This window comes from Ptiloglossa arizonensis, chromosome 1, assembly GCF_051014685.1.
Source record: "Ptiloglossa arizonensis isolate GNS036 chromosome 1, iyPtiAriz1_principal, whole genome shotgun sequence".
Lineage (NCBI taxonomy): Eukaryota > Metazoa > Arthropoda > Insecta > Hymenoptera > Colletidae > Ptiloglossa > Ptiloglossa arizonensis.
The window spans coordinates 34,283,309-34,299,133 of NC_135048.1; the positions used below are offsets into that span (position 1 = coordinate 34,283,309).

General features: G+C 51.2%; 1 protein-coding gene across 3 annotated transcripts in view; it reads left to right on the forward strand.

The window, feature by feature from the left end:
• The window catches only part of Syn1 (Syntrophin-like 1), a 374,190-nt gene that overhangs the window by 314,779 nt on the left and 43,586 nt on the right, over positions 1-15,825 (forward strand). For all 3 annotated transcript variants that reach the window (XM_076312834.1, XM_076312842.1, XM_076312825.1), the window contains exon 4: positions 338-546. In XM_076312834.1, coding sequence (XP_076168949.1) covers positions 338-546 — 209 coding nt within the window. The remainder of the gene's footprint in view (positions 1-337; positions 547-15,825) is intronic.

Sequence of the window (15,825 nt, forward strand, 5' to 3'; positions counted from 1 at the left end):
TCGACGGGATCCGTAAAATTCCTCTTTCGTTTGCAAGAATATCCACCCGACGCGATGTACTATATACGTATACACTTGGAGAGTTCGTCGAAGAGAAAGTTCGGGAAGGACATCGACCTTTGCTCGATTCAGATAAAGAGATTTACATCGCGTTTCGAAGGTAATCGGCGTTCCGCGATTAGTTCCCTCGGCAAGGGCGGTCCTTCGATCTTGTTTTCGATTAATCGGGGCACAGCGTGCAAACGCGGCCAATTCCACGTTAGGTGGAATTAACGTTCGAATTTCCAAGGGGCGAGAGAGTAAGGTTAATCCCCGACGTACGATCTTCCGGTTTCAGAGGGTCGCATCCTGGAGCTTCATTCCCCGGACGGCGTGCACGAGTGTTGGCTGCGGGCCGCGGACAACCCCGAGGCGAACGTCTGGTTCAACGCTCTGCACTCGGCGCTGGCTGCTCTCACCTTGAAGGCGCTGCGACTGGCATCGGCGCTTCCGGATCCGCCGCAGCTTCAACACATCGGCTGGCTCGCGAGGAGACACTGTCTTCAGGTACGCTTCGTTCCGATAAACGATAACGAACGTCGCGCGATCGGGATTATCGAGAACGGGGGTACACCGGGGTACGGGTAACGAGCAACCGGACGCGAGAAAAGAGCCTGGAAAACCGTCAACGCGCGCAACGACGACGAGATACCGTTCGTCGATGAAACGAACGGGACGGGAAAGTGGCGCGACGAGAAAGGGCAAGACGCGAGTCTTCGGTTGTCGTTCCGCTCGCTCGTAACGCGAACGAGTTAAAAACGAGCCAACGGAGAATAACGAAGGCTGCTTCCGTTCGCGACCGGGATTATCGAGAAAGAGGGACGAGGTATGGGTAATAAGTTACCAGGCGCGAGAAAAGGGCGCGGAAAACTGTCAGCGCGGGTAACGACGACGAGGTACAGTATTCGTCGATAAAACGGGCGGAAAAGGGTGACCGTGATCGAACGGGTGGGGGAACGGAAAAGGGCTTTACCGCGGAGGGACAAGAGCGAAGGAAAAGAGGAAAGCCGAGGAGAAGTAATTTCCAGGAAAGAGACAGAGAAATATTGAAAAGAGTCGAGTTCAAGGAAGAGATTCGCGAGCGCGGCGGGGGCGGGGGCGGGGAGAGCGGAATGGAAGCGAGCGTCGTCTGGCTCTCGAGCGTTTCCTCTCGTCCTAGAATCGGATAGGCTGAGACTGCTCTTTCGCGAGCAGTTTCGCTCTGATGGAGGGTGACGCGGTCCTCTCGACGACAGCAGCCCGCATGAGCATACCGGGCAATTTACGACGATCGCGAAAGCGTCGACGGAAGCGTCTCGAAGCGCGATATCGCGCGATGTCGTTCGTTCGAGCGTCCGCCTCGATGCTCCTCGAAGCGGACGCAGTTGGGACGCGGTGTGTTTAACTTTTATCACGAAATCTCGATTATTTGTCGAGCACTCGAAACCAGCGTCCCCCCGCGCCGAAAGGGTTAAACGATTCGGCGACGCGATAGCTTCGAGTAATAACCTCGTTAGTCGACCGACCGTAACGACATTCGACGCTAAACGTTACCTAATTACCGGCAGGGTGAGTGGGGAGAGGGGCCCTCGTTGTCCGATCGAGGCCTCTGTCGTCGTCACAATGATCGGTCTCCGACCGGCGTCCCGCGATCGCCATCGATCGACCATCGTTCGGCTATCGTTCTGCTATCGTTCTGCTATCGTTCGGCTATCGTTCGGCTATCGTTCGCCCGGCGGCTTTCCAATCAATTCGGTCCCCGTGATTACTCGACGCGATCAAAACCCATTCGCTTTTAAATTCGTTTCCCTTCGTTTAATTATCTCGAATACGCGGGGCGTCGAGGGCCGAGAACGATCCACCTATGGTTGTCGCCACGCTCGACCGCATAATTTGATATCGGGGAGTTCTCTTCCAACCGCCTCGCCTCGCCTCGCCTCGCCTCGCCTCGCCTCGCCTCCCTTCTCCGCTCCGCGCGGATAGGAAAACTTCGTTACGACGAATATTTTCCCAGACGCGGGGCAAACGCGATACCCGGGCGCCGTGAACGGAACAATTACGGATAATTGAGCGATACGACTCACCGAGCGGGAACACGCGCGCGGGCGCGGGGAAAATGTCGCTGGTTTTTCCGGGTCGGTCGCCATCGCGCGGACCAATCGCCCCCTCGATCGTGGGAAACGCGTAGCGTACGTTACCTAGAGTGGTTCGATGATCATTGGACGGAGCTAAAGTCCGCGTAACCGTAAACCGTAGCGGATAAACTTTTCGAGCGTCGTTAAAAACAGTCGTTGACTTCGATGTTATCGCGAGCGAACGTACGCCGTCGTTTCAACGAGCAGAAATTATTTTACATTCTCCGATCTACCGCCCAGGGACGAACCGTCGAGTGCACGATCCGTAGAGAATTTCCAACAGATTCTCGAGGACGAACATCCTTCGAACGAAACTCGAAATTTACGCGCCTTTGACCAAATTTTGTAAAGAGAAAGCGACCAGAGGGGCGTAAGACCGCGGGAAATCAGCGAGATAAAACTTCCGCCGCGACGCGGAGATCTCTGGACGGAGGGAAATTTTCCCTGGAGCGTTTCCGGCGGTGCAAATCACCGCGAGCTTTTCTTCCAGCCGACCGAACGGAAACGGTACGCGCTCGACCGCGACACAGCCAGCTCGCTCGCAAAAGGGGTTGGCGAATGGTAATTGGCGGGGGTAAAGTCTGCACGCGCGGCGACTAATTGTCGCCAAGTCGCGGCTTAATTATCCGGAACGATCGAGGAACGTTAATTACGGCCTTTCGCCGCCGTTTCGCTAGTCGGCGCGTTTACCCGCGAGAGGACAAGCGTCCCCGATTCGCACCCTCGATCTCGCGCGGCTTCTTCGAAACCCGGAGAACCTTCAACGATCGAGTTCACCTACCTCCTCTCTCGAAACTCGAACGAGTTCTTTCTCGGTACGGATTAACTCGAGATCGAGTTCGGTCGAGCGTGGATTAGGATACGTATCCTCGATCTCGCTTCGTCGAACGCGAACCGATCGAGTTCTCCTTCTTCGAAACTTCGATCAGTTTTTCCCGGTAAGGACCAAGTACAGATTAGGTCTCGAGGTCGAATCCCTGCTGAAACTGTGTTAAACTCCAGCGGCAAAAATTACCCGAGAGTAAATTTCCTCGCAACTACTGGAAAACGGAGACCAGGATCTCCGCTACGTGTCCTCGATGAGCAGCGTGTATTCGCGTACGGTGATAGGATTACTTGTTCCGAACCGATTGTTAAATCGAGGCTTTGGCTGCTACGATCTTTGAACGACAATTCGGACTTCGTGAACCGAGGTGTCTAGAAGCGAATTCGGCAACCATTCGAACTTTATTCGTATAAATTCTTCTAGTTATTCGTAACAAGTCCCGTCAGATTTTTTGTACCGTTCTTCTGTATATTTTTACTTACGTCTATGCACGCTAATGGTACTTGGTATAATAAATAAATATCGACGGATACTTTTACACATCACGATCTCCGCAACGACGGAATTATAGGCGTTAAAATCGAGTTCTCCTCGCTCGAAACTTCGACGAGCTCTTTCTCGATCTTGATTGCGTACAAATTAGATCCAGATCAGGTACGTTGGATCTCGCGCAGCTTCTTCGAGAAACGAACAAACTCGAACGGAGTACCCGTTGCTCGAAATTCCGACGAGTTCTCGTCGCGGTTCTCTTTGTTTCCACTGGTTTCCTTGGAGTTTTTCCCCGTTTGCGCTCGGCCGACGTATCTTCGACTACATTCAGCGCGCGGTTTGAATTATGCGCGAGAGCTTCGTGCCGTTCCGCGATAAGGCGCGCGGCCGAAGATTGATCGCCGCGTGAAATTATTTTACGAAACCACCGTGTGCCGGAGAATTACATTAACGAGGCGTGAGCTGTTTCTTTCTTTTTTTTTTTTTATCTTTTCTTTCCACGGAGACGACAGAAATCGTTGGCTCGTAATTGATACCAGATTGATAACGGAGTAGTTTCGACGCGAAGCTGTTTGCTCGAGATCGATGACACGCGAGCACGGTACAATACGAGCAACGTCTCTGTTACGCCTGTACGTAACGGATCGCGGGGAAATAAGCGGTAACGAAACGATAAGCCTAATAGCGGGAAATGATACTAACGAGGAGAGACGGGAGCTTCGATCGGACATTGCGAACGAGGTTGGAACGGTTTTCCGCTTTCAAGACACGCGCCGCTGGAACAAGAAAATTCTTTTCCCGTTCTTCGATAATAAGATCGCAATGAAAGAGGCAGCGGCAGACATCGTTGCGGAAAATTGCGAAGATCGCAAAGGATTAAGAAGTTCCAGGGTATCGTCGTGGTCGTTGAACGGACCTTTTGCATAGGTTATCAGACTGCGCAAGAATGGTAAGAAGATCTCGAAGACGCGAGACTCGGGGAGAAACGAATGTTTGCTAATTAAAATCGAGAAGGGAAGCCATTATAAATAAAAGACATCGATCGCTCGATATTAGCAAGCGGCGTAATTGAAAGCGAGGATCGCGTTCCGTGCAGAGACTACGAATCTGTACAAGAGAAACGGTTTCAAAGCGGGAGATACCGTAAAGAGTTCCGTGGCTCGGTTACCGGCGACGTTGCCTTTCACTCGGAGGACTCGAGTTCGAATCCTTGCGAATACAAATCCGATTTTTCCTCTCGAATATCGGCGCAGCATCGAACGCGGTGCGCGCGCGCGCGGCCAAGCTTTTTTAGCACGAACGAGTAACTCGCGGAAAAAAGTTTTCCACGAAGCTTTTTCTACCGCGAATCCAAATACATCGTGGCTCGAACTTTGAATTCACCGCACCACCTGGTGTGTCTCTTCTTTGCCGGGGACTATAAAAATACTTGCCCGACCGCGAACGCGCAACGAAGAGCCAACCGACAAAGGAGGGAGAGAGCTTCGAAGAAAATCGTCGAAAGGAAAATTCCCTCCGACTCTCGAAGAAGATCGCTCCTGGGTTCGTCCATAATTTCTGGGAAAAAGCAAACAGTGCGCCGCCCGAGAGAACACCCGCGCAAACATATCTATATCAACGTGTCCTCGGTCAAATTACCGATCAGAGCAATGTTGGCAGCCGCGCTCACGGAGAAACCTCCCAGCGTAAACCCAGCGAATATCGTGTCGGGATCCAGCCAATAGATCGATAACTAATATATCCACTCGACACGGGTGGCGGTGGTGGGTGTATCGATGAGGCTCTCGCGGACGAAGGAGAACTCGTGGCGTGGGAGGGCGAAGGGGGAAAACGGGAGGATGGGAGGTGGGAGGGATACACGAAGCATCAGGCACATAATTGATTGGCATTAACGCACCTGATTGCCAGTAACCCTAACCCAACCTCGTCCTCTTTCACCTCCCCGACTGTTCCGCGGGGTGCACGGTGGTTATATATATCTGTCGTCGTCTCTCGGTCGAACGGCGCGTGTTCGAAGATCGCGCGAGCCGATAATCGAGCCGATAGGGGCGAGAGCGGAGAGAGAAAAGAGAGAGAGAGAGAGAGAGAGCGAACACGAGCGCGGGGAGGGAGGAGGACAAATCGGTCGCGAAACGGAGAACCAAACGAAATCACGTGTAAAGGGATTTAGACGCGACGCGAGTGGCAAGGGGAAACACCGAGGGGCTTTGACGTTGTCGGAATGGTTAATGATCGAAACGAGAAAGACAAATGGCGCGCACCGAGGCAAGAATCCCTGCGAGCAAGTCGCAGCTGACGCAAGGTTTTCGGAGTCGTCGGAAGCGAGAGTAGCTAGGTGTACGCTCGAACAGGATTACGGGGGCGAGTTCGTCGCGTTTGTTTGCCGACGAAGCGATTACTCGCGCGTACCAGGATCGCTTTTGCGGGTGCTCGAGATTAATTTCGAGCGTGAATGCAATCGCCGCGCGTGAAACAGCCGGCCCCGGGATTGGTTTTGAGAGTGCGAAATAATGCTCGTCGCGTGCGCGGAGTAATTATTGTTTCTGCGTGCACTTTACGCGGTTGTAAAATTGAGCTGTACACCGTAACACTCCCGCGCCGCGTCGGGCCGCGCCGATGGTTAATCGTCGGATTAATCGTGATATCGCGTACAGGTCACCGCGTCGAATTGTTTTTCGAGCGGTCGTCGGTGCGAAATGAAAAATCGCGCGTGTAACGTGTTGCGCGCCCGGGGTCCGAAAATTAAATCGAAGAGAAGAGATTGAATTTTTCTATCACGGCACGCGAGGCGTTCTCCACGAGAACGAACGAAAAGTTCACGATTACTTTTACCCGCGGATCCTGTTGCTCGGAAACCCCCGTTGTTTCTTTTTTTTTCCAAATCGGTGGGTGAAAATTTACGAAATTTCTCGATAAAAGAAAAAAAGAAAGACGAAATGATTTTCAATCGAATTCTCGAACACTCGTTTCGTTTCGAAGGGGCGAGCCCGAGCCGACGCGAGCGAAAATTCCGAAATATCCTTTCGATGTTAATTAGAAAAAAAAGTTGTCCGCGGAAACAATGCAGTCGCGATTAATTGCGGTCTCTTTGTGTCCCTTCGCAATTTCGCCGCTCGCTGGGAACCTGGCCCCTGACATTTCTGAAACAGAGCGGCGCTGTTTGAACGGGCCGCGCGAATAATCAGTTAATATCGACGGCAGTCGAACGGAGCTCTAACGAGCGGCAATTGACGAACGCGTAACGATCCGACGACTTTGTTCGCGCGGCCTGAAAATCGGATTCCGAATAACGGGCCGCCAGCGACAATACACTCGCGGTATTGCGCCCTCTTTTCGTCCAATCGATAAATGGAACGGTTAATCGCGAGCGGGGGATTCGTTCGCTGCGCGGTGCGAGCTTTCGAAACTATCCTTCCTTTCTTTTTACCCAAAAAATGAACAGTATCGCCGACACCGCCGCCGCCGTCGCGCGCATAATTGTTTCCTCGGGTCTCTGTTTGCGGAATATTTTCCATCGATTTTCGAATATTAAGAACCGCCCCGAAATCGATTTCACGTGCGTTCGACCGACACAAAATGTTCCTTTACCTCGCCCGTTCCACGCGCAACTTCCTCTCGCGGAAAATAGAGAGGAATATTTTCTAAATTTTATCCCGATCGATCGCGATCGATTTTCACGGAGAATTACAAGTCGTTTCGGTTAACGAATTACAGCGGGAGGGAGAGTAACTTTGGTTATTTACGGTTTAACGCGTAACGGTCGTACGCGAGCGAGTGCATTTGAGCACGCCGAAATTTATCGCGTAATTCCACCGAGTAAAGTATTTAAAATCTACGGGCGTGTTCTCTACCGTCTATTGGCCGGGCGATCAAAGGATTTCGTGGATCGGTTAAACCGGAGTTGCAGCGATTTCTAGATTTTTTCAACTCTTCTTTTATCATGCTTGTCTCCCAATCGCGATAAATCGTTTCCGGTACGGTAACGTACCGGAGAGAGTCGAGGACGAGTGTGAACGTTCGAGAGCAAATACAGAATAGAGAAAATGCGCGACAATTGCTAGTCTATCTCTGAGGAGATACTCGCGAAGGAGATGCAACGATCGCGCGATAAACGCATCGAGCGGAAGCTGTTCGGTAATTAGCGAACGAGCCGTGCTCCGTCGGCTCGTAGATTCTCGTCCGGCGCGTTCCGTCGGAACGTTTCGAAAACGAACAAAATCGAGTACGTAAAATCGGGCCCTCGTGCCGCTGATTTTACGATAATCGTTGCGAATGCACCCCTTGATAACGATATAATTTATTCGGCCGGATAATCAGCGTTCCGGCTAGCAACATAACGTTTACCAGCAAAATCCATAAACTGGCCAACTGACCGCCCCTGTTCCCCGGGATTATACCCGGAAGTGCTCGATATATCCGACCGGATCGTTTATTAAATAATATGAGAACCGAGTTCCTGGATCAACGGCTGGTAAATCACACCTGCAAACAAGGCGCCTCCGGACTAATTAACGCCCCCGTGTATAACTGTACGCCCGCTCGTCGGACGCGCTATTGTAAATTGGATTTCTGTAATGAATTCCCTGTAGGAGATGTAGGGAGTGGGGTGTGGGGGAGGTAGGGTTGCAATGGACAGGTGTCAGCGCGCGTGGCTATCGTATTCGCGAAAGGGAGACGAGCGATATCTTCTCCGGTCGTTGTCTTTAAGAACCCGACCGCCCCGTAATTATTACGGACAGCTTCGAAACCGGTGCCTTCGAATTTCGAGCAACGAACGCGTCATTTTCTAGTCGCGACGAAACCGTGCAAGGAAAATATCGTCGAAAGTATTTCTTGCCGGGTATTTTTCTCGCTCGTCCTCCTCGGCCCGCGATCCAATTCCGAGGGGCTCCTTTCGTAAGAAAAATTCAACGGCGATCCTATAATTCGCCGAAACCCGCAAACCGTACAACCGATGTGCACCGATGCAACCAAAGGCGGCGGAATAACGCGAAATTTTCTCGAAGGAAACGTACGAGGTCCGCGTGTCGACGACTCGGCCGACAGGGTCGAACAACAGGCGGCGCGGGCGGCCGAGAGGGGAGACGCGGGAACCGGAAAGGGGTGTGAATTTATCGAGTTCACATATTGAATCTGTAAAGGCAGGTCGTACGAGGAATAACGCGGAAGGTCCGAGCGTGGCAGGATACCGGAATTTCGACCCCTCTAATCTCGTATATACGGGCGCAATAAAGTGTCGGCCCCGGCGAAGGACAGGCCCGTACGCCCTTTCCACGGCGTTGACACGAGAAACACGGCGCCCTGCATCGTAATCCAGCCGGAAGATGGACGATAACGCGGCCCGGGCCGCAGTTCTCCGGGACCCAGATCGAACCTCCTGGAATTTTATTCCCCGAGGAATTTACAGCCTCTCCGCGTCCGCTTTGTTTCCAACTAGCGCGCGACGCTTCCGAGTGCCCCGCGAAAAATGTACAAGATGTTTGTCATCCCCAAACAGGACCAATTTAAGCTCACCGGGAAACTCCTGGATCGAGAGAAGTGTTTTTCCGTGTCCGGTTACTAAACTGGAGTAACGGGAACCTGCGTCACGGTGTACACGGAACAACCGGAATATCGATTCGCCGGATATTATGTAAAAGAGTTATCGATCTTTCGTTCCTCGACGGGATCGAACGTTAAGTTCGATGCAGAGACGGACGATAACGTTTGCGATCGGAGAAAAGAACGTTCTAGACGCTAGTTAGCGTCTACGAGCGACCGGAGAATTATTTTCCAAAGCGTTCCTCCTAATATTCGACCGTCGCGTTCACGGCGACTTTGGTTGCGCGAGGTAAAAGACGATTCGAATGTCTCCGCGTAAATACGAATCACCGTTTACGAGCGCTTGGAAAATGACTTTTCGATTCGGAAGGAGGTTTAATTCCTTCGAAATAATGTTTCGAGCAACGCGCCCTCGGCGGCCCTCCCCGTTGGACGCCGGCTCGTAACGTTCCCCTGTCAGAACGGGAAATCGGTATTTCACCGCGAGGCGAATGCAAAGCGGAATCAGTTTGGCTCCTTTATACCCGGTGAGACGGTTTCCGCGCAGCGAGGAGAAACTAAACGGTCGAAACGACAGCAACAACGCGGGCGCAATTTGGCCGGCCGTTTCCGCGGGAGTCTAGCCGGCGTTAGATTAAATCTGAAGCCGAGCAGCTATTAAATTGCCAGGCCCGAAATTAACGATACTCCGTTTAAGTGTATTTTAATTAATCCGAGCGTAATAAAGCCGCGGCAGCTTCCTCCACATATTTTTCAGCCCCGAGTGGGGTTAACGTTGCCGGGCGAAACTCGAGCCATCGTTTAATCAGTCCCCGGCCCTTCCAATGAAACACCGCGTAATGCCTTTCCGTTCGTACAGCGGCGATCGGCCGCGAGATCGGCCGATCGTTCGTCGTTAACCGGGATTTTAAGGTTTCGCGAGGGCGGCCTCGAGAAATCGAGTCGAGTTCGTGGAAGGTAGTCGAAACGGGGATCGTCTCGGACGAGTTACGACGAACGATGGGCTTTCGAGGCTGTTTGAACCGCGACACGACTAACGGGGGCTTTCTTCGTCGAGTGCTTCGAGGAAAGGGGCGATTTTAAATTGCCCTACTCCGCTAACGCGGCCTCGTAACAAACGGGTGTCACTTTTGCGACACCGTCAACGCGATACGGACTCACTCGCGCCGCGATTAATAGCCCTCGAATTCTGCTCCGGGGGATCGTTTCGTGCCGCACTCGCGATAACCTCGAACAACCTCGTTAATCTCGCGTACCGATACGCCTAACTTTCGCGTCGAAGTCGACGTAAGACGGTCCGAATTCGAATTTTCCGATTCTTCGCGAGGAGAAAAAATTTCGTTTCGATCGCGCAGCTTCGACCAACCTGGTCTATTTCGCGAGAAACGGTACTCTTGGGACAACGTCAACGCGATTGTCACGGGACAAATTCCAAACTGACACTTTGTAGTAAAGGATTCGAGTCGCAATCGAATCACGATTCATCGAAGTTAAGTTTAGCGAGGATTGGTGAGAGTCGCGACGATCACCTAATCCAAACTAAGAAGTTTACTTGAAAATTATTCAGACTGGAGAAATAATGGGTTGAGACGGACAGCGTAACGACGTGGCGACCGGTTGACTTGAGAATACAGACTGCTTTATTCGAGAGCTTGGTGGGTTTATATACAGTTGTTACCTTAAAGAATAGTACAGATGGAAAAATTTCACACGGTTGTTTTTCGGGGTAAGTCTTATCGGAAGAACGTTTATCGAATTCAAGCTTGGGAATCGGGATGCACTGTTCCGGGTAGTCCGACACGACGAAGCCATTCGTAGAAATTAGATATCGAGGAATTCTTGACACGATCCACGCCCAAATCGTACGATCAATCGGCGCGTGGATCGCGATTCTCCACCTCGAAAGAGTTGATTTAATTCAAGGTCGCAGCAACGTTAATTTGTCAACGAGACCGTGTCACTATTGCGTCGCGGCACCATTTTCGACCCAAATCTCCGAATTCTCCGCAACGAAACGGAGTCACTTAATTTCGCGACCGTTTCGTCTCCCTCCGCACGGATCACGCACACTCTGCCCCTTATCTTGCACGTACACGCGCGCGACGTTGTCCCTTGAGTAAAACAAAAGGGAAACGGACGGCCGAAAGGGCGACACGTGGACCAGGACAATCGCTCCAATAAAGAACGTTAATCCGTACGCGCGGGACACTTACTGCCTTGTTTCCCTCGTTTTCGAAGATAAACGTGTAGCGACTAGCTACGCCTCGGCGAAACGTCTGACGCGCAAGTACGATTTGCGTCTCGTGCCTCAACGAAAGCTACTTTCGAGGAAATATATTTTTCCGTGATTTCTTCCAAGCGTGGTGTTGGAATGAATTGCAACAATGATCCTAAGAGTGCCAGATGTCGATAGCGAATGGTCGATAACAGTTTTAAGGACTGTCTCCGTATTATTCTATTTTGCTCTTGGGTTTTTTCTAGCCAGTTCCAAGTCGTTCGTGTAAAGGCACATCACTGTATACTTGTTTCTTCGGACTTTGTATTCTCATATGTACAGAAACTATACCCTGCATGTTATAATAAACTACATATTATAATCTGAACTTTACAACACATGATTACGTAGCTTTCCCGTGCCTGTCTCAATAGCTGATCACAGGTGTCATAAACCGAGGGTTCTAGAAGACACGTGCAAGACCTAAAGGGGTGCAACCGATTAGTCACGAGTAGTTACAGGCTTGAAGGAAATTCCAGTAGGTCACCGAACGTTCTTTTTCCCCACCTTTACTCGTCTTTCGGCGAAGGGCTCGAGGAATAGACAAAAGTGAGGGAAACACTACTCTCTGTAAGTGGTAGATTCTTAACCATATGGCGGCGCTACTCACGCTTGCCACCAGAGGGAAACTGACCACCGACTGTTTCCCGCAAGTATATTGTACCTGCTCCGATTGGTATATATTCGGTCCCTTACCGATCTCTCAACGTCCTGGCGTATAAGACAGGGTCTGCTAGGTTGTCTTACCGATGAATCCACTAGCAGGCCCGAGATGAAATGCTCTACCCTCTTCTTTTCCACCTTAGACATTTAGGGCCGCTAAAACCAATTTTAAACGAGTCTTTCGATCGCGTACAAGAACTAGTGTCCTTCGAGTAGCTTCCGAATCGCGTCAACACTATTCGAACACCGATCGCGGGCATATCGTTCGATGAAAAACCATTGATCCAAGGAACCAATACCGAGAACATCGTTATTGCATATATAACCTACCTACTCTTCGAGCGCGTAAAATAGATGGAATTACGCGCGTAAAAGGAACGCTCGCGAACGCCGTATGAATTTCCAAGTTTTCCATAATCGGTCCACGGAACAGGGACGAGTCGTCGTCGAGACGAGTCGGCGCGTCTCGTCGTTACTCGGAGAGAAGAGCTCTCCTTCGATAAATTGAGCGGACGTCGGGGTTCTTAATAAATCATGAAAACGTATTGGAGCGTGGCGTCGGCGATAAATTATCTCGCCGCGTAGCCTGGACCGTGCGCGCGATTTCGTTGCGAACAATCTGCATGTCGGAACGATAATCCTTCCTTCGTTCGCGGACATCCCGCGTAAATAATGAAACACCCGACGGACGGACGACGGACTGCTTTTCATTATTCAAACGCGCCTTTCGTTGTCGATTTTCCGTCGACGCTCCGGGAATCCCCGGCGGCACTCGCGCAAAGACGTCCCCGCGTTTTCTACCGGTGCGCGGATGTAAAAAAGGCAAAAAGGTAGAGGAGATTACACGTTCGAGCGTCGAAAAAAGAAGAAAAAAAAAAAGAAAAAGAAAAAGAAACGAAAACGAAAAGAAAAAGGAAGAAACGTTTTAACAACCGCCCAATTTCGCCGAATTCTATACGATCCTTTATTATCGACTGCCGTGAAATACGCTTCCCGAATTTGCGAGGAAAAACCGCGTGGTACGCGGGGAAGGAAAAAAGATGAGAGATTAATACACTCGATGGAAAAAAATAAACGATCGGCGTCGACCGCGGGCAAAAAGGGAGAACAAATGTTCCCTGGATTTGGAATATCGTATCGGCGTAGCACGGCGCGAGCCGCCCGCCGATATTTTAACGGACTTCGGTATCGCCGGACGTTCTCCGTTTATCGGAGGTGTTTTCTTTAAGCGCGGCTCTCTTGTTCCTCGTAAATAAATGCGGCATCGATCAGTCGACGAATACGAGCCGGCGGGGCGAATGCCCGGGCCTGGAACTCGTTTATCCTTTCGTGCTCGACGCTCGAAAACACGCCCCGTAAAACGAAGACGAGAGACACTTTCGCGACGAGCGATACGCTCGTTTCTCGCCTCGCCTCGCGTTACTTCGATTCACCGAGAACAACGTAAGTGAAACGCTCTCGAACGACGATATTTTTTCGAACGCGAATAAGCAAACGCTTCGATGTTAATTTCTCGAGAATTTCGAACGAGCCTCCGTTCGGCTCGGTTCTCGAAACGAAACGGGAGTAATTAAACTCCGAGATAAAGGGCGTTTCGATAACCGATTTAACCGGGGAAACCGATTTCGAAGGAAAAATTCGCAAATTCGCGCCATCGACTCGATTCGCGACTCGAGGAACTTTCATCGTGGCGTCTGTTCGGTCTCTACTCGACGATACTCGATCGAAACGCGGTACCGACGAAGGCTTGTACTTTTTACCAGAGTTAACGGCCCGTCTCGCTACAATACGTATCGCGACTCGCGAACAAACGCGGTAAAACATCGGGGAACACGGCGCGGCGCGAGTACTTCGACGTTCGAAACGCCAGACGCGTTCTCTTCGTGGAATTTTCCATTTCCAATTTCTCGACAACCGACCGACCTTCCACCCCTAACGATTTCTTACCCCCAATGGCTTTCTCTTATCCCGTACACCGAGCGTAAAACAGCCACGCTTCGGCCTTCGTTTACGTTCGAACCGTCTCGTACGGTCGAGTCCTCGATTGCTATTGTTTTTCGCCGAACCGGGTCGTAAAGGTACTCCAATTTTCAAGGCGGCTCCGTTAGGTCGATTTCTAAGAGAAACGGTGTGCATTCGCGTGGTTGACGGATACACGGTACCCGAGTGTCGTCGGGTCCTTTCGTTCCACGGTATCGTACGCCCTGGGAAATTAGTCCAACGATCGCTGGTATTCGGTACGGTGGTCTCGAAATGTGGTTCCGCGTGACCAGTATTTTAGGTCAGCGAAAGAGTCGGCCGTAACTTCGGAGTCAGAATGGCGAGAATGCCGACCGGTGAGGGGTAGACGAGGGTAGAGAAAATCGTGGAAAGCGGACAGAGTTCTCAAACGACGAAAAGGTACAGAGCGGTACGAAGCCCTATAAAGAGCAGCGAGGAGAAACAAAAGGGGAGACAGATAGGGGAAGAGTTAAAGAGCGCGCGGAGCCAAAGAGGAGAGAGCGCGCGGTCGTAAAAGGGAGCGGTGCGGAGCGCAGTTACGAAAGAAATATAACGGAGATCGAGATTAGTATAGAGGAGCGTCGTATGGTGTTTCGTTGTATTTTAAACGTACCGTACCGAATACACCGCGAGATTTCTCGTTCTCCGTCGCCCGATTAAATTGCGTTATCAATCCCCGGCTCGTGTCCGTTACGTTCCGCGGTGTCGTGGTACGCGACAGCGTTCGGGAGACCCACGACCCACAAAGATACGGGACCGAATTGTCCTATCCGCGCGATACGGGACCGAGAGGCGGTAGGGGGAAAAAAAAAAAAGAAAAAAGAAGAGCGCTCGTACGTCACTCGTTATCGTTAGTTTTAGGAGGCCGTGTAAAATCGGAGCCTCGCCAAGAAGCTGGTCGACGCTCGTTTGCGTTCACCCGGAACGGTGCGCTGTTACCTGCGGCTGCGATACGCTCGGAATTGTTCCCGCGTACAGGCTGATTCACGAGACCGGGACAGGGTGGGGAGGGGCATCGTTCCAACCAGAACCGGCGGACTTTATCGAGACTCGTTACGGACGAGACCGATTCGAGGGCGTTGCGTCGAAAGCTTCGTCTCGCGAAAGAGCAACGGGATACTTGTAAACGTGCAACACAAGGGAAAAGGAAACTCGAGTCTACAGGGAACGTTGAAATTTAAGAAATTTTAACGAAACGATTCAACGCGACGAAACGTGGAAAGTCGATATGGTTCGTATCGAAGATAGAATTCACGGGTACCTCGCCGATCACCAAGATCGAAAATCAAACATATCTACCCCTTTGTAGAGGGGAGGAGATACCGCTACCAAAGACGTAGCGACTCGAAACAATTAAATTCGAATGATCACGAACGAGTACCAGTATTTCTCTTCGCGATTGCAAAGACGTTTCTCCTCGAGTCCTCTTCGTCGCTAGATTTTAACTCCACCAGAGGCACGACTCCGATTGTTACGAAATCGTTCGACTCTCGTAGAGAAAAGATCGAAACTATTGGAAACGGTAGGCAACATTTTTCCATAGAAATCAACGCGCACGGAGTCGCGCGAGCGGATTCGCGTAACGTGGATCGGCCTGTACGCTCGAGCGTAGCCCGGAGATACATAGAGGGTATATGGGGAAATGGGAAATGGGAAAAGTCCACGTGCGCCGGGAAACTGGGTTATCGGGGGATTTCGACAGGAATTTCTGACGCCGTTTCTCCGCGCTTGTTCGATAATCTTTGATCCACTTTACATTTATACTATCCGTGGATCCGTCCGTGAGGAAGGACGATAAATCTGGATCGACGATATCGCGGAATTCGTCCAAGTTGAATCGATTCCGGGAACGAAGAGGAAAAAAAAAAGAACGATAC